A 25,402-nucleotide genomic window follows, 5' to 3' on the forward strand; every position below is an offset into this window, starting at 1 on the left:
TATCTTAGTGTAATTGTAAATAATGTGGTGTGTATTTTATCATTGACTGGCTGCGGTCACACTGCAAAGTCTCTGGCAATAGCTACATTTTAAACGCTTTAGTCTGTTTTTAGTAACCCTAATGTGCAAAAATGTGAACGCGCTTCAATGTTCCCGCGACAGTTAAACAAATAATAAAGGACACAAGCCAACAAAAAGGTTTTTGTCTATACTTTTAATATTTTGTGTTGTTGTGTGGTAGTTCTTAAAAGAGAGCAGCAGAGAGTTTGTTGCCTTCAAAAATGACCGAAAATGGGTTGTTAATATTCGCGCAAGTGTATTTGACGAGCGAAATGTCAATTTAGGCAGTTATGTTATTTTCGTTTTTATGTGCATTAAATTCTATTGTTGGGAGGGGAGCTGCGTAAAAAGAGCGCGACATTTAGTGCGCTGCCAGATGTGCGATTTCGAAGTCGTGAGTTAGTTTTACTAGTGAATAGTGTAAAATATCAATCGAAGGATATTACCAAGTAACAAAGAATTCAATATTAAATAAAAACAAATTTTAGTACATAATTCGGTGCAATATTAGCTGTGATAAGAAGCGAAATTGCGCTTTTACCATTCTGGCAACGCTGTGCGCGCTGTCAAAATTAGCTCTGTGCGCGTGTCGTGTTCTCGTCGTGACATATATTTGGTCGACAAAATATAATTATAATTTTTAAGTCGTTTTCGAATAACGGTATACGCACTAAATGTATTTGAGTCGCGTGCTCGTTGTTTTGCTATTTATTAAGTTTTAGCAAATTTTAGCTATATCAGCTTTATTAAAAAGTACTAATTTTCTCGTGATTTGCAACGCGCATCACTATCAGCTAGGGAGAGAGAGAGAGAGAGACCAGTAGCAGTGCGTGTTCCTGCTGCTGCTGCTTGCTACTGCTCATTATTTTCGATTCCTACCTTTTGCATTTTAAACGTCTTTGTGATCGGTTGTTGTTGGTTGTTGCTCGGATGCGATTCAGTTACTGTGTACGTTTTATTTTCCTTTAACGTACCACCCTTCGAATGAAATGTATATTGTGTAACAAATCAAAATATGTGCAAAAGAATGCGCCAATAAAAAATACATATTTATATCTGTGTTAAAACTGCGCAAAGTAAAATCAACCAAATGCCAAAGTGTAACTAAAAACAATAACATGGGCCTGTGAAACAACGAAACGCACAGCGCCCAAACCAAATGCACGCCAAAGCAATGCAAAAGTCAACTCCAATGTAAAAGCAACAACAAAATAAAAATAAAAATTAAAAAAATCTGGCATAAATTCTATGCGCTGAAAAAAAGTTAAATGAAATAAAATCCTTTGTTCGCATACAAATGCCAACAACAAAAAGTGTTTTTTCAAAAGTTCACTCTCCAACGAAAGAGAGAGGAGTGAGTGAGGGAGCGATATAGAATGTGACGTAATTTATATTTATTCTAAACAAATACTGAAAGCAAATTGCCAAAAAACGAAAAATAAAAATAAAACAGGAGCGTGTGCATTTGTACGTCCCTCTTGACAGTTTGTAATTACCAATTGCAATTGCCTTTTAATTTGAATTTTGCATGCAACAGGGCGCGTGTTATTCGCACACACTCACACACATATATACACACACAGAAGCACACACAACGAACGTCCCAAGAGAGAAAGGCAAGCTGTGGTGTGGTAAACAAAAATACAAAATGTGCATGGGGAAAACGATATCAACAATAACAACGACAATGGCATGGAATTAATGAAGGAAAAACATAACAAAATAGCGGCGGAGCTGTCGAACTTACCAACGCAACCGCCGCCACTGCTCCCCACTGAGCAAACCATTTTTCTCGCAAATATCAAACAAAAGCAACAAAACAAAAACAATAACAACAATTAGGTAATGTTTTTACGCCATTCTCTTTTGCGTCGTCTTTTCGTTCAGTTGCGAGAGGCGATACGCGAGAGCGAGAGAGCAACGCGCGCGCTCATTTCAATGCCGCTGATGTTTTTTTTTTTGTTTGACTTTTGTTTTGAAACAGTTTTTACATGGAAAGTTTTGTGTGTTTTAGAGAGGAAAATTTTCGTGCTTGTAATGTTCTGATTAGAAGTAAAATTTGTATGATATCAAATTGAATGTATATAAAGTCTTATTAAGTTTTTATTCGCAGTGTAGACCAAACCATATACACATATACACATACTTACACATTTAGTCTAAATTTGATTTGTTGAGCCATTGCATTTGAAATCGCCGAAAAAATGTAAATGCCACACGCAAAGAGGCGCAAACAAGTTTTTGTAAAAAGCTACAAAAAGGAGTGTAAATGAATTAATGTGCGTGTGCAAATAAAAAAAAACTAATAAATATAAACAAACGATTGTAACAAATTGATTGAGAAAAAAAGGAAACAAATTATAGTCGAGTTACCATGTTGCATAAAATTGATGAAAATGCCGCGCCAACTGTAACATCAACACCAACAACAACAACAACAAGTACAACAATTATGGCCCCGGCAGAAACAACTGGCAATGGAACGGAGCCAACAATTTCAACGCACCTTGCAAATGCGACGGCAACAATAGAACCAACAACAACAGCAACAACAACATCAGCGGCGGCTGTTGCCACGGAACAAGAAACAGTCACTGCGGTTGTTGTAGCTGCTGCCGCCGCCGCCGCTGCTGTCGTCGTCGCAGCAGCAGCTGCTGAGGGTCAAGCAACAGAAACAACAATGACAGTGACAGCCAACAATACACCGACGCCATTGCCGCTGTCAGCTGCGGCAGAGCACACTGAATTAGCGACAACAGCTGATGTCGCTGTCGCTGCCGCTGCCGCTACCTCTGCCGCTGCCGCTACCTCTGCCGCGAGCTGTGCCAGCGAGCACCAGCCTGAGGCAGAGCCAGAGCCAGCAGCATTCGATGTTCAGATGCGTACGCAGCAACAACAGAAAATAAGAATTTATCACGGCGCCAAACAGAGCGCAGTATGGAGAACCGATTCGCTCGCTTCCAATTCGAGCTCAAACCGAAGCGACGCGGGATCGACCGAAACTATGGCCACCAGCAGAGCCCACAGCGGCTACTCGACAGCGCCCAGTCTATTGCAGCGCAAATTCTCGGACAGCTCATTCAATGCAGCAACGATGCCGCGTCGCGTCTCATTCCCGGAAAGTGATAAGGAGCTTGTCACCGGATATCTTGAGCCGGCCAATCCATGGGAAAAAGGTAAGTCATCTACAAGAAAACTGTATGCCAATCAGTAGCAATTATATATATGATGATTATGATTATGGAATAGTTGAAAAATTGTAGATTCGAATTAATTAAAATCAATTTCCATACTTATTAGCCTACAAGGGTGCAATATTATGTTAAAAGACAATCATTTTTTTTTAGCCTCGTCGAATATTCAAAATGCAATTGTGGCGATCTGGCATCACAGAAATGCATACACTTTAGTTTTTTGTCTTTGATAAATTTGACTACACTAATTTTGAATTTCACAAAAGTATATAAACAGTCTTTCATTTCAATGAATAGATTTTTTTTTTTTAAATTATTTGCAACAAAATTAATGCTTAAAGCAAAAGCTATAATATGATACATACCGTGACACACGTTACAATAACTAAAGGAATACTAATTTCTTAGAGTTACACTTTGTTAATAAGGATATATACATACACATCCTAGAACTTTGGGCCAATGCTAACTAATATTATATAGTTAACAAATTATTGTATAGGTCTATGTTTCGATTACTTTGTTTTCGATATATTTACATATATACGCGTGCAGTAATACGTGATCCGGTAGTCAATTTTCCTAGATATATGGACTATGCCTCAGATATCGGCATACTTCTTATTATTCGGGAACTCGTGCAAACACGGAAGTAAAACTTGAGACACATGTCGTAAATTGCACTTCCTGTGATTTATTTCAATTAAACAGATTAATTTGCTTGCGCAAATTGAAATGCATTGAAAAACTAAGAGAAACGTTAAAGCAAACATAAAAACCATAACAAGAACAACAACAGCTAAAGCAAAAAGAACAACAAAAGCAACAACAACAAGAAGAAGAAAAACAACTACTACAACAACAGCAACGACAACGGCAATTCGCGTGCAGTGCGAAAAGGACTCAAATAACCAATCAAGCAAAACGAACGGTTGATCATGCAGCCGGCAAGTGTGCTGGCAGATGCAAAGTGAGAGGGAAAGAGAAAGAAAGAAGAAACACGGGGCGGCAAGAACGTGTGTGTGGGTGGGTAGCTGCCAAATCAAAAAAGAATCAAAGAAAAAAAGCCAATTCAATGAAGTGCGCACAAATATTTATGTGAGTGAACGTCTGAATGGCGCTGCACTCGAAATAACGGAACGCAATAAATGACGATAATGACGTTTGTTGCCAAGCGCAATGCATTTTTGACGTTTCTTGTGCGCGTTCTCTTTCTTCCTTCTCCAGTGCGAGCGATGCGCACACGATTCAATCATAGTGCGAATTGTTGACAGTTGACAATTGAGTGGGGCGACGACGTTGCCAACTTTTTGCAGTTTTGCAATTTTTATAATATGTGTGCATGCATCTGTGTGCTTATGTGTGCACACGTGCATACAAAGGTGTGAGTACCAATGCATTAGGGTAGATTGATTCTTTTCCTTGCATTTCTATATGGTTTTATGTACATATGATTCATGGGGATTCCCTAGTTTGATTTAGTTTTTGACTAACTAACCGCAGCGGTTACGAAGGAGTTATAATTTTATTAAGTTTCATTTAATATTATGCCAAGTGCCCGCATAACATATTTTCTGATGTTTAAACATCAAGAAAGGGTTTGTTTCCCAACAATAAAATCAGTTTTAATTATATTAATGCTCTACTTGATATTTATTTTAATTGTAATAGGATTTTGATCGATTTTAACTTCTGGATATACAATCTTGAATCTATAAATACTACAATGTTCGCAATCTAACACTCTACGTATTTATCTGGTATACCTTATTTAAACAATATCCGTTTAGGTTTTGTCACCGTTTTGTTTTTTTATTGTCATGAGTGATTGGCTAATAGTTTTTTTTTCTTATTGGTTGCCTTTGATTTTATTATTCGTTCTACTCGTATGCGTATATGTTTTTTTTTCCTTGCCAGCGATAAAGACAACAGCAGAATCACTGATAAGATACGAATTCGACGATTCGTGCAATTCGAACGACTCGGGTTTTGGGCTCGGATCGGTTACGGTTTAGATTTGCGCTCAGTTCGTAAAGCTCTCCATTTTCTTGCGTGTCTCTTCTCTCGTTCTCCGTTAAATTGTTGTTGTTGCCTTTTTTGCCTTTTGTTTTTTACCGGCTCCATTTGTAGGCTCGCATTTTGTCTGCCATTTGTCTGCTATCTGTTTTCTCACCGCAAATGCTATATAAATTGTTGGAACGATTACGATTTGTTCAACGTGTTTGTTTCCAGTTGTACTTACGTATATAAGTTGGAGTGTAAATACTTGTGTCTTATATGTCTATATACACACACACTGTCTCTTATTGTTTGCTTTAATTCGTCGTCGCTTGTCTTTGTTTATATCTTGCTAGATTTGCTGTAGTTTTGTTGTTGTTGTTGTTGTTGTTTTACTTCTTCCCCTTTTGTAGGTGTAATAACTCGTCGCATGTGATGTCATCGTTGTCACTTTACGAAAAAAAATAAAAGAGAGTCAGACTATATGCAAATTTACCTTATGAATATTTGAAACTCTATATACTTATTTGCAAACATTTGCATTGCTTAATACTAAAATCAAATGTTGCATTTACGTGCTTAAGCATTTTGAATGCCTTTTAATTGGGAAAAGTACTTGATATAGTGAGGGATAATAGGATAAAAGATTCGATTAATGAGATGAGAAATGAGATACATTTATTAAATGAGATACATATATTTACTTTGATTCGGAGGCACGTATGTTTTTAATACACATAAGGAAATACAAGTAACAACTTTTTTGTCCGTTCGTTCATTTTAAGATGTTTTTAAGCATTATGATTCTAAATTGAGTTTTTTTCATAAAATTTTATAAATATACTTAAAATAAATAAATGTATCATTGTAAAACTTTCTTTGATATTTTTTATATAAACCTAAGCAGCTCTTGGGTTTTCCCTTAATTATTTACTCGAGATTTTGTTTAATATATTTTTATATGAGCTTCCAATTAGCACTAAAATTATAGTTAAAATATCTATGAGTAGTTTATTGCTATTAAAAGAAAGATTTTAGAATAGTAGATCATATATTTCATGTCTAAAAGATGAACTGAAAACGTCAGCAAAAGTAATCAAAAGTGATAAAAAAATTGAATTCCGTTTTTCTGTAACTCTTTTTTTAATTTAAATATATGCATTTTTTAAAATATTATTATATTAAATTTTAAATATTATTATTATATTTCATGTTGTATTTGGCGACCTTTCCATTTTAACAGACAATTATTATTTTATATCTTTAATATTAATGCAAACTTTTTATTGAATTTTTACTAGAATTGCATTTTCAGCAGTTTGCTGAAGAAACTTTAATGCGCTTTAATGTATGTACATATTTATTGTATATATGATATATATATATGTATATATATATTTATAAGTTTGTGTAGCACTTAAAGTACTAATGAAAGATGATAAAAATGTCACGAGCTCAATTAATGCACATTTCGATGTAATTAATTAATGCAATTCCAGCAAAGAAAGGCAAACTAAAGCAAAGCAAGGAAAACGAGCATAAAGCAAATCAACAAAGAACAAAACAAACACAAACACAAAAATAACAGAAAGAAAACAGAAAAATAAATATTAATGCTAATCTTTGCATTTAGCTTAAATGTCACTTGTTGCTGTTGCGGAAACAATTCCACGCACATAAATAATGTGTGTAAATAAATGTTGGAATCTATTTTATCAAATACATAATTCCCCATTACTCTTCTGCGCTCGACTTAAGTGCTCTTGAACCGGTCGTATATCATTGGGTTTTTCTCATCTTTTTTTTTGGGTATTGTCCCAGAATTTGGTCTTGAACAATGATAAACCATGTCAGGCACTTAATTTGTCGTCTATCGCCAAGCTGATTACCTGCTTGCGTAGAAAGAAAGCGGCGCGATAAGAATTGTTTTTTATAGAGTTTGTTTTGAAATCTAAAATCGCATTACCTATGCATAAAAACGAAACCCAATATTGTGTTTAGCACGACTGAACATCTTGCAAATGTATCTAATGTTTTTAATGATAATAATATTAAAAAATGTAATTTTGATCTTAACATCAGCTTTGAAGCAAGGTTCCCGTAACTCATTTGACGTTTAACCAATGAGCGTACAATATTTTTAATTTTTCAACTCCATTTTCAGCTACTCAAAAATACCAATTAAAATTACCTTTCCAAAATATACCCGAGAATAGTCTGATCTTTTACTAAATATAGTTCGGTAAATGTAATGGCACAAAATGCGGCTTAGTTTTCGATTCGGTTCTTTTGTTTATTGGGTAACTGGTTTGGATTATGGTTCGGTTCATAGTTCAAAATAAATTGGAATTGCGAACTCGAACTAGTTCAATATAAAACCAGTTTGTAGCCTTGCTACAAAGGTGCGGAATTTTGGAATTGAAACACGAAAATCTCAACATTTTTCGAAATTGAATGCTTCTGAAATTTCTTTGTTTAACTTATGTTTTTCAAAACTTTGGAATTGAAACACAAAAATTTCAACACTTTTCGACATTTGTTTTATATATTTATTATTTGATATATTTACTTATATATTTATTTGCATATTTATTTATATTATGAAACACTGGAATTGAAACACGAAATCCTCAAATTATTCGCAATTTAAAACTTTTAAAATTGATTTAATTAACTTTTTTTTTTGAAACACTGGAATTGAAACTCGAAAAGCTTAACATTTTTAAAATTTATTTTTTATTTATTTATTTGTTTTGTCGCCCCAAAAACGTCACTGATAAACAAATTTGGTGCAATTTTTAATATGAAATTTAGGAGTTTTTATAATGATCTAAACGGATTTATGCACGTTTTAATGACTTTTCATTGACATGCTCATCTGGCTAGGCTTTCCGACTAAATAAATTATCGACTTGATGCCAATTTTTTATTTTTATTTATTTTCTGTTTTTTTTTTAGTGGTTCTTTCTATCTACACTTTGTACGGTCATTTGTCTCTCAGTCTGCGCTTTGGCTTTCATTTTGTTTTTGGCGAAGGCTGTTGCCAACACAGAAAAAAAAAAAACAGAAAAAACAGAAAGAAAAAAAAATTCAACAAAATTCAATAAATGGCAAACGTCGAGAACAAGTTTCGAGATACATTCGCTCGAATTGCCGACATTGTAAATGTTTAGCAGAAAATTAACAGCAATTTAATTGAACCATTTTTTCGCTCGCCTTTTTGTTTTGGCTTTTAGCGTGCCTTGCCTTTTGTTGTTTTTGCTGTTTCTTTTGCCCCCCTTCGCGAAGGCGACGCCTGTCGATAACGCATAAAAATCAATAGAATAATAAAAAATTGAAAAGCATTTCATGCGCCAATTGCCATACACAACACACACGCACACACACACACGTATACAATACACACACACACACACTTATATAACAGCTGCCTGCAGGCACGCGTTATATTTTCTTAGTTTTAACCGATGGATGAGCTAATTCGCTGTCGATCGATAATTGAATCATTGGATTCCTTAACAGCTGCTTGGAGCATAGGGATCTGCATGTTAAAATCTATCATGTGATTGCCATGAGGTCGCCTTTATGGCAAGCCTTATGGAGCATAATAAAACAAATATATATATATAACCAAACAATTTGAGATATATTTTTGGCGGTCCACAAATTGTGCAAAAAATAGATATGCTATTAAAATAGAAATGAGCATTTAAGTATTATTTATTTATACATTGTGAAAACAACAATAATTTAGCTGACATTTATCAGCTATACGCAGTCCAAATAATATGAGCTGACTAATTAACACAATGCAGCAAAAAAACATGCCAAAAACTTGGCTACTTTTGATTAAGATATCCGTATTATTTTCTTTTCAAATGCTGCTGCTTTATTTTTTTATTTTAATTCAAGTAAACAAAATGTTTTTTATCGCTGTGAATGAGATAAGGGGGCCACAAAAAAAAAAAAAAAATTGAAAAGAAATATATAAAAATTCTGTTTGTAGACTTCAAATTGAAATTGTGTTTCTGGTTTCATTTCGGTTTTTTTTTTTTTTGGTTTTTTGGTTTTCTCCTTGTTTATTTACATTCTAAAGTTGTTTATGATTTACCTTGGCGATCGTCAAATTTGCTTTCATCTCGTTTTTCATATTTTGTTTGCGCAAATTTCTTTTACTCGCTATTTTCGTACTCGTAGGCCCACTTTTTGTTTATACTCTGCATTCTTGGGTGTGTGCCCAAGGGGTATACTGAACGTGGGCCAAAGTACGACAACACTTAACTGGATCAGAACTAAGGATTTATATATTGTTTTAAGATATAGATATGTAGATAATCAAAAACACTTTCCTGGATCAGAACTAAGCACTTATTATAGATTAGTTATGCTGATTAGAGATTAGTTATAGATTGGAATACGTTGGGATTATAAATTGGATGATGAGTATGTTCAGAGTCTAGATTCTAGATTCTAGTCTATGTTCTTTATAGATTACCTGGGATTACTCAGTTACCAGATAGCTTATTACTTTATCTATTATAATTGTACGAGCATATTCAGAGTCTAGAACTGTGGATTGCCTATAGATTGCATGGGATTACTTAGTTACCAGATAGCTTATTACTATATCTAACTGTATGAGGATGTTCAAAGTCTTATACTCGTATGCTGCTTGCATAGAAATAAGTTCTCCATACTGAAATATTAAAAAAGAGTTTTATAAGAAGAGAAGAAAAAAGTTCTCCATACTGAAATATTAAAAAAGAGTTTTATAAGAAGAGAAGAAAAAAGTTCTCCATTCTGAAATATTAAAAAGCGTTTTATAAGAAGAGAAGAAAAAAGTTCTCCATTCTGAAATATTAAAAAGAGTTTTATAAGAAGCTCTCTTCTTTACATGTTTTTCAAAAGTGGTTCGTAATAATAACTCGAGTATTATGTAATATTGGATGATGCAATTTGTTAGGCCTGATCAGCATTGTGGGAACGTCAAGCTAGACATGTTTGTATAATTGTCCGTCCGTCAGACATTTTATAAAATGCTTCTCTACCCAGAAATCTAAGAGATATAGCTTCTTTTAAAGTATATTCAGGTCAACTTTAATTCACATTCTTCATAACTTAGCCCATTTTATTTAAATGGATATATGAATATCAATTTCTTCATTTCGTTTTTCTCCAGAGCTTTAGATGCCAAAATAAGTATTTACGTATTTGTTGCCCTTAATCGATAAATATCGATTTTCACTCCAGTTTGCGCTCCATTTTGTTGAGGTCAGTCAGACCGAAATAGAAGTTATGTCATATTATCCCAAAACGCTTTACCCCCGCCTTCCCCTTTGGATATTCAGCGTATCATTAATAAGTTATTTGGACTGTGAACAATTGTGTTTTCATGTCCATGTATCATCTAATGTGATTTATAAAATTTAAATTGTTGATACACACTATTTAATTACTCGCAAGTACAAACAAGCAATAAAAGCTAAAACTGTGTGTAATTGATAAAAGTCGTCTCGGGCCGCACTCGAGTCTGTCAGTGAAAAATATTTTATCAGTTGAAAAATTATTTACAATTAACTGAAGCACACACAAACACGAAAAGTGGAAGCCGGTCGTCACATTGTCTGCCAGCGCAAAAAAGCTGTATATAGCACAAATATATATACGCTATATACGCTATATATGTACATATACGTAGATATATAATAATGATTCTGAGAAATTGATGTTTTTACTGAGCATGCGAACCACTAATGAATCATTTAGCAGATGTCCGTCTCGTACGGCAAAAGCTATGAAAACTGAGACGTATGCGACACTTTTTGAATTATTGCCAAAAGAAAATATTTTGTTTGAAAAGCTTACGAAAATAAATATAAAAAACAAGAGTGCAACAGTCGAGAGTGCCCGACTAGCAGATACCCTACCTTAAAGACATATAATAAGATTACGTTGCAGCTGTTCTTTTGGATCCTCATTTGGTAAACGCGTTTGGTATTAGCTTCGGTATTTATTGTCCGATCTTTATGCAATGTTACTGAGGAAGGTGTCCCAAAAAATATTCTATATTTGTTTATACTAAAACTGGGGACTTTGCACTTATATGCTCAGGAATACATTCAAAGTGCAGAATATCGTTATCGGTATTTATCGATTTTATGGAATTGGGGTAAGAATCGATAATTTTAAGAGATCTGCATACTAAATAGCAAGTCTGGTTTACACATACGAAAAGATGAACGGACAAAGAAATCTGAAGTTAACAGTTTTTAATCGAATTATCGATTTATTGAAATCGGTTCAAGTATCGATTACCTTAATCGATCCGCATTGGAAATATCAAGAGCTGCGTTCGAATTTTCACATCTCCAGCTCTTAACTTCTAGCTCTTGACTAACTTGTCGCGTTTACACATACGATCGGACAGGGCTATCTGAAATCGAATAATCGATTTAATAGAATCGGGCCAAGCATCGATTACTTTAAACGATCTGCACAGCAATTTGCAAGAAATTTCACATCTCTAGCTTTTAAAATCTCTGAGATCAGCGCGTTCACAGACACAAATCGACGGACAGACATGTCAATATGTAATCGCTGATACTGATCACGAATATATATATATATATATATATATACTTTATGGGGTCGGAGATGTCTTCTAAGCGTTACACATTTCATTCGTCATAATACCTTTTACACGGGATTACAGAATAATATAAAATGCGATCATTTTGCGTGTTGGCATCAAATTTTGTCATTGAATTAAAATGGATCGTTTAATTGGCCGCTCTCTGTGGCCAAAGATAATGCAATGATAGATTAATTTGTTTACATTTCTCATGAAACAGAACTGAAACTATTTTTAAAAACTTTCTGTCGTTATGTCTTTCAATGCACTTGGCATTTGGCACAATTTACGTTTCTTTGTCGCCCTGAAATGCTTAAATTAAATATATGTAGACGATTTATATATATATATATATAGCACGATTTGATACGCCCCCAAAGTACATATTTGCATTGGCCAATTTTCTATATAAACTTATAGTTATACCCTTGTGCAGTCGCTCGTCATATCAAGAGACGAACCATTTACATTTGTCTATAAAGTGATTTTGATGTTTCGTCGATTGCCCCTTGTCAAATTATATGGTAATCATAAAAAGAGTTTCTAAATTTAGACAGAAAATTACTTGACTACCGAGTGCGTCCCAAATGATAGACAGGAACTTGTCCGAGTCGCAGCCGGTAGACCCAGCCCCAGCCCCAGCCCCAGAGACGAGTCGCAAATTACAAGTTCACGATTTGTCGGGCCACAAATTCGTTTGGAAATGCCGCAATTTCATTTTTTTTTTTTTGACATTTGCGGACAATTTGTCTATGTCTTACGGCACTCATCTTGATGATGACGACGACGATGATGATGATGATGATGGGTGTGTGGGGTAGTTACGCACGCGCCATAAGCTACGTCTTATTTGCCATATTTGTAGAGTATAAAGTTGTATGTAAATGGGTTTTATTTGTGACAAATGTTTGAATGACTTTATACAATGGTAAATGATTCTTAATGCCCTATAAGGCATGTCACAAGGGGCATATGCGTGGGCTCATGAGATACATTCAACAATTATGGAGCATCTTTTTGTATATTCAACGAAAATAAATGACTCTGTTAAATGATTTCTTAACTTTTCTATACCTTACCATCTTTGTGTGCTATTCATCTTTACAGGGTGTGCTCTAGTCGAGCTGTTTTTTGTTATAGTTCATGAGCTACATTCAACTATAATGGAACTTATAAAGCATCTTTTTGTACATTCAATTAGAATAAATGTCTCTGTTAAATGATTTGTTAACTTTTCTATACCTTACCCATCTATGTTATTCCCATTTGCAGGGTATGCTCTAGTCGAGCAGTTTATTTTCGTTATGTATCTCTATTTCGACGCAGTTGCTTTGAAATTGTCACATTGCATGACAAACGGAAGAGTCAACAGTTTATTGACTCAACAATGTTCTTTGTTTTATGTATTTTTGATCACAAATTGCGGAATTTTGATCAGCTGCCTTCGTGAATATATACATATATATGTATATATATATATATATATAAATATATATATATGTCTTTACTAGACTTCCAGCTATGACGTGTGCGCGCGTGCGGCAACAGAAAATTGTGCAGTTATGTTTGTTTTTCCCAAGCAATTGAAAATTATACTTATATATTTTTTCCAAGAAATTATAACGTTTATTAAATGTAATTAAAAAGCTATGAATGCTTTTTACTCATGCTACAGTATATTTTAAAATAGTTAAGAAGCTTGGGTAAAACTTGGGGAATTATTTTAAAAAAGTCGAAATTTCAAAAGTTTCTTATATAGATACAATTTTTCATCTTTTAAGATATTTTGATTATATTCAACAATTAGAAATATTTGACTATTTAAAACTTTCTGAAATCTGACATTTTTATATAAGTGAAAAGTTATATATTTCTTGATATTAACTGCAATTTTCATGCTTTAAGCAGAATTTAACATTGAAATTTATTGTGCATATTCCATTTTCTATTATTCATATATTCCTAATTCACTTAGCTACATATGTTCAATGAGTTCCCAATCTCTGGTTGGTTCAAGTAATTTGAATAATATTACTTCAAGAATAAAGAGATTGGGTAGATTTTAGCGTAGGCTTTCTACTGTTTATATAATGCCCAACACCTCAGATTAATCTATATATTATATCTTTAAATATCTAATTATATGATAATAATAAAAATAACTTGTCTTATATATTTAGTCTGCCAGGTGTCTAGCATAGCTGAGATTACCGAGCTGTATGTGAAATCCTGTTACAAGCATCATACACAGCCGCTGAAGAACATCATGGAACACCTGAAGGCGCTGGATTTGCACCTGGCCCGGCAGCCGCTGCTATCGCTGAAAGGCATTCAGCTGACGCCCAATGATTGCGAGCCGCTGGAGGAGATATTCATGCGGGTATGTGCTGCACAACATGGTTGATCTGCAAGGCAATTACTTAATTTTATTTTATTTTACCAAAACCCCAACAGATTCAATACAAAGCCATCGATTTGTCAGAGTGCCCGTTGAACGAGAGCTGCCTGAGCGCACTCTGCCAGATGATTGAGTACTATGAGGCTGCCAATGAATTGGATATCTCGTATAACAAGGAGCAGATGACGGTCCGTGGCTGGGGACTCTGCACACATATGGTGGGCCGCAGCCAGGAGCTGCAGCTGCTGAATGCCGAGGGTAACCAGATATCAAAGGTGGGCGCCGAGAATTTGGGCGCCGCGCTGAGTCTCTCCAATCTGCATACGCTCAAGCTGGAGCATTGCGGCCTCAAAGGACCTCCACTCACCAATTTTTGTAAGTGTGAGTGCATTCGTGTGTCTGTGTGTGCGTGTGTCTCTTTGTGTGCATTAATTTGATAGTACATAATAACTAGACTGACCAATTAATTTGTCTGTTTGATAAATCTCGAAAATTTTAGTTTGAATATAAATTTAATGTCTGTTACAATTATGTTACAATTGTATCCATGTGATGAAAACATTCCTGTCAATAACATACTCAATTCTCATACTCTCAACTCCTAATCTAAATCTAAATTAATTCTTGAATTTATCCTCTAAAAGGAGTCTATTTTATATACCTTTGTTAGCGTATATTTATGTAACATTACAGTAAAACGTAAACACTTCTAATTAACATTTGCAACCAGGTTAATCAAATTTTGTAGATTACTCTTGGTAAAGTTCACTTAGCTTAAATATAAAACATATTTAATATATCAACATATTCCTTCTCTGTTAAAATTATATTGTAGTTTTCTTTGGAAATAACATTCGAATAGAATTTCGCATTGTGTTAACAGAGCACTCTTAACAGCTGTTAGTAAAAACTATTTAACATTTGGTATAAAAATGTTAAAACTCTCAATTCCTAGTAGGATGTGAACGCCTGTTATTAACATTACAATTAGATGTTGTCTAACATTCTGATTTTGGATTTGTACTTTAACATTTTTAGGCTGCAAGCTGTACCACAACAAAATACTGAAGGAGCTGTGGCTGGGCTACAACGATTTGGATTGCACCGATGCCCAACATATTGCGGATATGCTGCGCTTTAACCACAGCATCGAGCTGATTGACATTAGCAACAACAACATACGCGACGAGGGCGCCATGTACCTGGTGCAGGCGCTCATCCTGCAGGCCACAGAGCTGGAGCGTCGCAGTGGCTTGCCGCTGCAGCGTGCGCGAGCCATTGAGGACGACGAGCTGGTGTCGCCCATGGATACAACGGCGTCGCTGCAGTTGGCAGGCCGCAACGAGCAAGGCAGCAGCCAAATACAGTCCGAGGCACATGCGATTGACAACAGCACATCGCCAAAAGCCATTGAAGTCCTGGAAACTGTTGTCGAGCAGCAGCCAACATCGGCGGCGGCAGCAGCGGCGGCAGCTGAGGAGCCCAGCAGCAGTGAACCAGCCGTTGGCCTGCTGGTGGATGTGGACAACGATGCTGACGATGACAATACAGAGGATACGGTGCGCACTCTGAGGAGCGGCAATCAGAGTGCAACTGGGCAATCCATGCTGGACAAATTGCTCTCGATGAACAGCGACAGCAGCAGCGAGGAGGCGCCATCCAATATATCCACCGACACACTAGCCGCCTGCTGCTCCGAGGACATTAGCGAGAACAGCAATGATATTTACGATCCTGCTGGCAAATTGCAATCAACAGCAGCAGCCACATCCTCCACAGATGAGTCTACAACGACGCTGGTCGATCCAATTCTGGAGCAACTAGCTCCATCTATCCAGCAACAGCAGCAACAGCAAAGTTCCCAAACTGAACGCAACTTATGTGGTAATATACATTTCCGATTTCTAGAAGCAATTAAATTGGTTTTATAGATTTTTATGAAATACTTTTGAATTCTTACTAACATAATTAACTGACATTTTTGCAGCTGACCTTGCAGATTATTTTTGGGCATTTTCCCGGTTTTTACTTTAGGGACTTGTTACCGCATGATCTTGCCGAAAGTGAAAATCGGAACGGCCGAAATGAAATTCACATTTCACAATATCTTACCAAGCGAATATATAACTTATATATATATTTACCTAGTAGATTGAAAAAGTTTATATATATACACGAAATACATCTTTAAAGTTGTAAAGTATTATTTTTAAAAGTCGCAATGAAAATGTTTTGAATGCCAAAAGGAGCTGTAAAATAAAATCCTTTGTATGAATGGGGACGATCATTTAGGCAACATTTATATAACTTTGCACTATATCTATTGCTCGAAAATCAGAAGATCCTGGCTGCAAAGAACTATAATTTGTTGAAATTTAAAAGCGTAATCGAATAATTATTAAATAAAAGATCTAAATGTATGAAAAGATTAATACAAAAATATAATTCAGAAAAAGTACATAAAAAATAATATAATAAAAAACATAAAAATTAAATAAATCTTCTAAAAGTATAATAGATATTATAAAAATTTAAGAAATATTATAAAAATATAAATTAAAAAAAAAATATTTAAAACAAATTTAAAAATAACAAAATTAAAATAAATAATAATAACGTATTAAATTGTGCAAAAGATGCTGTATAAATACTAAAGTAATAATATAAAAAATTAAAAAAAAATAATAAAAAAAGAAAAATTAAATTTCAAATCAACTAAACTAAGATTTATAAAATGAAAAGGTCGCCAAAACCAGCAAGTTATATAAAAATAATAATATAAATAAATAATAAATTTATTAAATTATATTAAAAAAAATAATATAATAAAAAAATAAAAAAAAAAACAATTAAGGAGTGCAAAAGATTAGCGTATTAATACTGTATTTTAGACCCATTTTATTGGGTTCTTACAAAATTCGAAAGAAATTGTAATTATAGTTTGCGGTCAATTGATGCAGACAAAATGAAAATTCTAATATTCGAGCAACAAGTATTATTTTTTAAGTTATGTTACGGTTTTAATTCTTTATTATTATCTTATTTCTAGTAAAACTCATCTTGAGTATTTTTAATAGCATCTGATTTCTAGTAAAGCTTTAATTTATATTTAAAAGTTAATGTTTATATGTTAGTTAAATAGACTTAAAAGGATTTTTGATAGCACTCACCTACACGTAGGATACATGAAAATTGCTTTAACTATGTCAGATCCCATTGCCCCCACTTAATTGTTTATTTTATTAAAGTATTAATATTGAATTTTTCTTTTTGCAGATATTACTCCCTCAACAGAGGCTAAAACCGTTGAACCCAATGAAACCTGTGTACAGAATAACAATGCTAATTCCCACAATAACAACAACAACCACAACAACCACAACAACAGCAACAACCACAACCATAATAATAATCCTGTAATACTAAACCAAATAGCTGCAACAGTCGCCGTTAGTTCAAGCGGTGCCGCATCCATATTTGAGGTGACCGCCGAGGAGAGCGACTGCATCAATGGGATTGCCGGGCCGAGCGGATCACGGCCGCTGGACATGAATAAGAATGCGAAGGCTGGCGATGATTTCGAGGATACGCACAGCACAGATTCGGCATTCGAGAGCGCCTCGGAGGGCGATATCAGTCGCCATTTGCCGGATGAGTTTAGTCGTCTGTCCGTGTCGCTGGAGAGCACACGGCTGGATGACATGACCAAGGAGATTGCCATTGAGACGGCGACCATAGCCAGTGAGTCCACCGAGTGTCTGCTGGTGGCCGAGGAGGCAGCCACGCCCGCCTCCACGCCCACGCCAGTTGTGCACATGCAGCCGCAGCCGCAGCTGGAGCTGGAGCCGGAGACACCCGAAGTGATTGTGGCGACGGTGCCCAAGGTAACAATTGAGGCCAAGGAGAAGGAACCGAGTGCCAGTCCATGTCCCAGTCCAACACCTACACCGCCGCCGCCATCGACATCGCCGGGTGGCGTCAGCAGCGGCCTGCGTCGCACCGAATCCAGCTGTGCCTATCTCAATCAGTCGACGCGCAATCGCTCCCAGAGCTCGGACAGTCTGTGCAGCGAGAACTCGCTGGACGGCAGCACGAGTGCAGCCGATCCGCATCTGGCCGAGAAGCTGACCAAGAACGATACGCTCTCGCGCCGTCAGCTGGTCGATGCCACACTGGAGGCGGCGAATCGTGCGCCCAGCGGCCTCAAGGCGCTCGCCCTGTGGAGCAACAATCTGACCAAGGACTGCGGCCCCTGCATTGCGGAGCTGCTCTCGCGCAGCTCCTCGCTGGAGCTGCTCAACATTGGCAAGAACTGTTTGTCCAATGACTTTGTGGCCACCATCAAGGACAGCCTGACCAAGAACACAACGCTCACCACGCTCGGCCTGCAGAGCGCCCATCTCAGCGCCAAGGGCATCGAGACGCTCGCCTCCATCCTGACCTTTGGCGGCAACAGCAAATTGCAGCGCATCGATATACGTGACAATAAACTAGAGGTGGAAAGTCTGAACATAATTGCCGAGGTGCTCAAGTCCAACAAGACGATCACCCAAATTGACATCAATGATGAGCCCAAGCGTCTAACGGTAAGCTATTTATGATGACCTTTGACAATTGACCTTTTCAACGCCCGCCCATCGAACACGTTAATATTTTTGCTTCCCATACAAATGATGCGTGTGTGTCATGATTCCAATGCAGGAGCTGCAGCTGAGTTGTTAAAGAAGTTATTTTCGTTTTTTTCTCCACATATCTCAATGTCAATTAACTGAGCTAAGGTAAAAGGGAGTATTTATAGGGTATCTGAAAAATATCATGTGGTTGCAGACAGGATTTATAGATATAGCTTATAGACCTATATCTAAAAAATGATCAATTTTTTGGTTATTTAAAGCTGATTTCAAATGGGTTTCAAGTGGTTTTAAATTGATTAAATTATTTTATTTAAAATATTTGACACGTACACCCAAAAAAACTCTGCCTCGTCTGGTTCCTTAAGATTTTCCCATTTTATCGTAAACATTTAAATTTTGTTTTATAATATTCCCAAATGCTATTAAAAAAATAAAAAAGGTCCAAGCAAGGTTCAGGTCGAGCTCGACTTGTGCCTATTTTAAATGTCCGGTTTAAGATTCGGTGAAATAATTATTAGAAATCAGCTAAAATTTGGTCTTTATTATATACAGGCATAAAGTTCCAACGGGGTTTCGAACAGTTTCTAAATTTTCGAATTATTGGGTCATGTTTAGTTTCTTAAAATTTACTCCCAAGTATTTCCAGTTACAGTATTTCCAAGTTCCATCTGGATTTGCCTTGGCTTTTGCCTAGTTAATTGACATTCATGACTTTGGCCTCAGCCGAAGATATCCTCGACTCTAGAATATCCCAAATTGTAGTTGTGTGTTGCGTTGATTGTTGACTTTTAATTGAATCATTTTCATTTCGTGCTGTTATTGTTGCTATTGTTGCCAACTCCTCCTTCATCGCAAAGTTACCCATTGTGCCGATTGTTAAAGTTGTGCCGCCAACGCCAATGGCCCAGGATAGCGTAAGTAAATGCCACAACATCCAGCAAATATTTTCTCGCTCCTCTCTTAAGTACTTCTCCGCCTGCTCTTGGGCCTAATCGCATTGAGATCTCTTGGCTTGCTACCACTAATAATTACGCTAACAATGCTAACAACGCAAAAGTTCTGCAGCTGCAATTTCGTTTTTTAAGAAATCACCTTAGCTAAAAAAAACAAAAAAAAAACAAAGCAAAAACAAAACAAAAATCTGAGCACGATCTACATTTTTTTTTATAACAACTATTTGAGAGTGTGCATAACAGAAATGTGTTCTTTTTTAACAATAAAAAACTAAATATTTTCAAAAATATTTTATATATATACATAAAAACTTAACGTAACCTATTCTAGAGATTCGAATACTGTGAATTACATTTTTTTTTATATTTTGTTCAGTAATAAATTATTATATATTCAAAATATTGAGATTAAAATCTGTCTCAGGCTTAGTAAACTTTAAGAATTCGTTTTTAATTAAATAGAACTAGTTTTGTAGGTAGTTAAAAACGTTCACGTTGAAAATGGCTCACGGCTTGAACCAAAGTCTCGTCTCTTTGGCGCGTGAACCGGACTTTCTAATTTACGTCATCCAGTTCCATATAGAGTTCATAGTTTACCATGAACTACTAATTATTAATATTCAGGTTACGAAACGGTGAATGTAGATTTGGAGCCTGGCTTTTAGGTTTAGTAACTAGTTCTTAGAACCAAATGCAGAAAATTCAGCCAACAATTTCCTTTTTAACTCCTTTATCATTTTAGTTCCAAATATCGTCCAGTTCCAGATACAGTTAGTAGTGTATCATGAACTACTAATTATTAATATTCAGCAATAACTTCCTTTTGAACTTGTTCATCATTTTAGTTCCAAATATTTCTCAAAGTTCTCAAACTAATATTTTTTAAATAAAAAATAATTTAGTATTTTTAGTACAATAAAAACTTTTCTATAGCTAAAATAGTGACTAAAAATTTTCAAATATATTGTTATTTAACTGGAAGACATTAAAAAGCAAGAAAAGCTTTCAGTTTTGCACACACTACAAATAATTGCATTTATTTATTATTTTTAGATAAAAAGCAAATCGTATTTGGAATTAAATGTTGTTGGCTTTTTATTGCAGATCGGCAGCGATGCGCATTTGGATTATACGCGAGTACTGGGCACAGTGCGCTCCATGTGCTCGCGCAATGAGAAAATGCAGGCGGAGGAGCTGGAGCTGGCGGAGAAGGCGGCGAACGTGGGCGGTGGCGGCAGCAGCAGCAACAGCAACAACAACAACGCAGGCAACAGCAATGGCGCCATCGGGGGCAGCATCAAGAGTCGGTGTCGCGGCGGTTACTACTTGGGCTCGCGGAAGATTTCGCTGACGTGCCACAGCCGGCCGCTGGTGGACGCAGCGACGGGCACTGTGTCCGCTGCTCTGGCAGTAACCGCAATGCCGACGCCGGCTGCCAAACTGGAGGTGAAGCGCAAGACGAACGCGCGTCTGCGCTCACCGGGTCCCAGTCCGCCCACGATATCGCCGTCCTCCTCGCCCAATCGCAGCCGCTTTCATGTGTCGCGCGTCAACGAGATAAGCAGCCCGTTGACCTCGCCCCTGGCCCAGATGCCGCCACAGCATCCGCCGACGCCTCGCTCGGCCAGCAGCTGCATGTCCATACCGACGGCCCACGGCATCAGCGGCATTAGCGGCATCAGCAGCATCAGCAGCAGCAGCAGCAGCAGCAGCAATGGTGGCATCGGTGCCGGCGGGCTGCTGGGCAGCCAGAGCAGCCTTAATGCCATTGCCGTGTTGCCGCTGCCGACGTCAAGTTCGCTGCCATCGATGGCATCGGTAACCTCATCCACACAGACCGTCAAGCGGTTGTCCGTGTCGCCGCGTTCGCGCTTTCATGTCTCGCGGATCTACGAGGATCCGCAGACGCCACCGATTCACTTGCCGCCAACGCCGATGCTCAAATCGGCGCGCAAGGCCGCCGCCGCTCAGCTGGCTGAGGCAACAATCACAGCAGTTGAATCCGAACCCACAATCTCCGCCAGCACAATGACAACGGCGGCAACAACAACAGCGATGCCCATCAGCAGCGTGATTATTGTGGAGCCATCACCCACCGTCGCGGACAATGGCAATGACAATGACAGCGCACACCAACAAAGTACAAATGGGTTGGATCAGGAGGAGGCAGCTATACAGAAGCTGTCGCCCAACTCGCCCAGCACTTCATCCAGTTCATGCAGCACCTCGCCCGTCTCCGTGTCCAGTGCAACAGGCAGCAGCAGCAGCAGCACCAGCAGCGGCGCCAGCAACATCACCACCGACAACACGGATAATACGGATAATTCCGGCAGCCCGGAGGAGCCGGCTACCATTGTTGTTGCCAAGAGCTGTCCCATTGCCGTGTTTGGTGACAATGACATAACGCTCACCAAGGACTCGGCCGCCGGTGCGGCACTCTCGGCGGCTGCCTCAATCAGCACGGATGCCGGCAATCCTCCCGCAGAGTCCACACCGACAGCAACTGCAACGGGACAGCAGCAGCAACAACAACAGCTACAACAACCGGCGACACGTGCACGCAAATCCTCGTGGATAGCCAATCCAACGACTGTGGACAAGCTGCTCACCCTATTCAATCCGAGCGCCATTTTTCAGCGCAGCTCTTCGCCGGAATCAAAGGCAGTTCCAGCTTCAGCTGTGGCTCCGCTCACAAATAACGCACAGAGTTAGTCAAAAGTCATTAACTTTTTTCAATTTCAAACACAGTTCTACCTGAAATTGGGTTGTATGCAGGAAATATTATGTAATTGTGATCCGTTTCCGTGCTTCAAGGCTTTCAGGGTATATATCACGCAGGGAAGTTTGTTAGCTCTAAAGCTAGGTTATTAATGGGTATCTTAAGTTTATAGAGACGAAACGTTAGGCGTATCTGTATAAAAGCGTTTTTCAACACTGATTTATACGATTGACTGACTGATTAGTGTTCAACAAGAGCAAAGAAGCTGGATGATTAGTCGGCTTTTTGATAAAATCCACCCGCAAGTGCGGAAAATTGGTGGAAAACTTTGTATGCGACTTTACTGGCTTTTCATTTATTTTCAATTAATTTTGTGCTAAATTCATTGGAGACGTGTTTCACACTTTCCAGAAAATCCACCGCCACGGGTGGAAAATGGAAGTCAATGGGCCGAGTTTAATTTCTTCCGATCGGCATTAAATTTGTATTCGATACTCTACGTGCAATTTTGGAAAATTTTTTGCATGAAACTCATTCCGCTGTGGAAATGGGAACGTTGAAAGAAAAAATTCAAATACTCAGGATATCATAATTTCTAGAAAAAAACATAGCCAGTTAATTCCGGATTAATATATCGCTGTTAGTTTATTCAATAATTGTTTCGGGAATTCACGGACAAGTTAGTCAGACTGTTGGATGTTAAAGGACAGACGGAATTGGGGAAACAATCTTTTAGAACATAGCGTGTCCTTATATAATTGCAAGCATGCTCCTGTGTAAATTGTTTAGCCAGTATAATTCAAAAGGCTGTTCAGGGAAATCACCAGGCCAGGCATTGGTCATGAAGTTCATGGGATCTAGTTTTAGCTTTAAGAATTTAAGCATGAATTTCCTGCGTTTGCAAAGTTTTCTCTTTTTCACTTGATATTCGTCTGCAATGTTTAATTTTGTGCTGTTCGCAGATATAACAACAATAAATACCACAACAGGCGGCAGCGGTGACGTCAACGTGACGCTGTTGGCGACACGCAAAACAACGCCGCCATCGCGAGGCAACGGCAGCAGCAACAATGCGACGACAGCAGCAGCAGCTGCAGGGGGAGCCGGATCGGGAGCGGGAGCGGGAGCGGGGTCATTGGCGACAGGAGCATCTGGATTGGAGACGGGCGCTGGCAGCACCTCATTCCTGGACACAGCGTCGCGTCAGCTGCGTGACTTTGGGAAGCAGGTGTTCCGCCAGAACCTCTCGTTCAACAACAGCGGGGATGGGGTGGGCGCTGCGTCGCAGCTGGATGTCAATCCCAGTGCGGTGGCCATGGCGACATCGCCAATATTGAGCAATGTTGCCGAGTCGCCATCGCCGCCAGAATGCAATGCAGTGCACATGCCATTGAGCCTGAAGCGTGAGCTCAAGGAGAACATTTCGCCGGAGCATACCATTAACGAGGAGACGCTGCACACGCTCCAAAAGCTGACGCGCGTCGAGGATATGACGCTGTCGGCCGAGGCTGCTGCCGAGCTGGGCGACATTGAGATTGTGATGCACAGCGAGGTGTCCGATATGCCAGATGCGGAGCAGCAGCAGCAACAGCAGCAACAGACGGCGCAGCAGCAGCCGCCACAGCAGGAGGATCTGGGGGCTGGTTTAGGTCATTAAATACTTAACCCAATAAAAGCAACAAAAATGACGTGTGCAATTTGACAATGTTGAGCAGGAAAGGCAGCAATAGCAAAACCCACCTCGGCATTATCCCTGACTCGTTCTCCCTTCTTTAACACTCTCCCTCCCCCACTCTGTCTCTCTGTAGCCCACCCTCTGTCAAGACACTAAAAGCAAGGGTATATCCTTCTGCTACTCCTCAGCCCAACCCAATCCAACCCAACCCAACTCTCTCACACACACACACACACAAAATACTGTAACAATAAGAAACAAGAGTACACAAGTTTTAAACATAACTTTGTTTTATTTTAATATTTTACTATACATATACACACACACATATATATATATATATCTATTTTTTTTGGTTAAATTCTTTTTAAGTTTTATATACGTATATACCTAATTATACAAAATATATATCTATATATATATACATATATATTTTAACTATGATATCATATGGCATGTGAAAGCTGCAAAAACTTTAAATGAAATATGAAAACAACTACTTAAATGTATGTAAATTAGGCCAGCAAATTAGGCTAAAAACAAAAAATCAACTATATAATTATATAAAGTTTCGGGCAACTTGAGTTTGATTGATTTTGGCATTTGAAAAGTTGTATTCTTGATAATTGTTAATTTTGTACTTACCCCCTAACATTTAACACAGAAACCAAAAAAGATTGTTACGCATACTTAAGTTCAACCAGGAACACATTCAATTATGTTTGCATATATAAGATATAATGAAATGACAAGCATTATAATAATAAATAAACCTCGACAAATGGCAAGCAATTACTTATAGAGCATGTATACTTACACTTTATAACAAGACTTGTGCTGTTTGGCCTGCCACAGGCTGCGCCTAATCATGCCATTTGCCTGGATATATATATATACCAGCATATATGCGAAAATTGGTTTATTGAGAAATCGGTTTGCTCGAAATACTATAATTGAATGATAAACCCACCAGTCAATCAGTAGGCAATGTTAAGTTCAAATGACATCGTACATTCTTACAAATATATATATATATTTCACGAAGAAAGTATAGAAAAAAAAAACAAAAACAAACAAAAACCCAAAATAAATCCAATTGATCTCATTATGTGATATTTGTCGTAGTGCCCAAAGCGTTCA

At 37.6% G+C, this 25,402-nt stretch overlaps 1 protein-coding gene and 2 long non-coding RNA genes across 4 annotated transcripts; 1 reads left to right on the top strand and 2 right to left on the bottom strand.

Annotated features, from left to right (window-relative positions):
* Positions 1-46: 46 nt before the first annotated feature.
* Positions 47-25,395, top strand: LOC135435652 (serine-rich adhesin for platelets). 2 transcript variants are annotated; one of them, XM_064692819.1, is made up of 8 exons: positions 47-198; positions 2,174-3,236; positions 14,064-14,263; positions 14,338-14,662; positions 15,320-16,165; positions 17,558-18,867; positions 20,973-22,575; positions 23,550-25,395. In XM_064692819.1, the coding sequence occupies exons 2-8, from the start codon at positions 2,435-2,437 to the stop codon at positions 24,242-24,244; spliced, it is 5,781 nt and encodes a 1,926-aa protein (XP_064548889.1). In that variant the 5' UTR covers positions 47-198; positions 2,174-2,434; the 3' UTR covers positions 24,245-25,395. The 2 variants fall into 2 exon arrangements, with proteins under 2 accessions (XP_064548889.1, XP_064548891.1); XM_064692821.1 differs by lacking the exon at positions 47-198 and having other exon boundaries at positions 2,098-3,236; positions 14,338-14,656.
* LOC135435656 (uncharacterized) lies at positions 1,438-2,087 on the bottom strand. The gene is made up of 2 exons (XR_010437404.1): positions 1,808-2,087; positions 1,438-1,681 (listed from the first exon to the last, which is right to left on the bottom strand). It is a non-coding gene; the product is annotated as an uncharacterized LOC135435656 (long non-coding RNA).
* LOC135435659 (uncharacterized) lies at positions 4,988-9,829 on the bottom strand. The gene is made up of 3 exons (XR_010437406.1): positions 9,748-9,829; positions 5,497-5,702; positions 4,988-5,435 (listed from the first exon to the last, which is right to left on the bottom strand). It is a non-coding gene; the product is annotated as an uncharacterized LOC135435659 (long non-coding RNA).
* Positions 25,396-25,402: the final 7 nt, after the last annotated feature.

Source organism: Drosophila montana, unplaced genomic scaffold (genome assembly GCF_035044405.1).
Source record: "Drosophila montana isolate Dmon_TW-CO22-7 unplaced genomic scaffold, ASM3504440v1 contig_3640_1, whole genome shotgun sequence".
NCBI classification, from domain to species: Eukaryota; Metazoa; Arthropoda; class Insecta; order Diptera; family Drosophilidae; genus Drosophila; species Drosophila montana.

Excerpts from the sequence above, each read along its gene's own strand:
- LOC135435652 (XM_064692819.1), top strand. The coding sequence starts at position 2,435 with ATGTTGCATAAAATTGATGAAAATGCCGCGCCAACTGTAACATCAACA. Across the intron at positions 14,264-14,337 it reads TGGAGGAGATATTCATGCGG|ATTCAATACAAAGCCATCGA; the intron begins GTATGTGCTGCA and ends AAACCCCAACAG. Across the intron at positions 18,868-20,972 it reads ATGAGCCCAAGCGTCTAACG|ATCGGCAGCGATGCGCATTT; the intron begins GTAAGCTATTTA and ends TTTTTATTGCAG.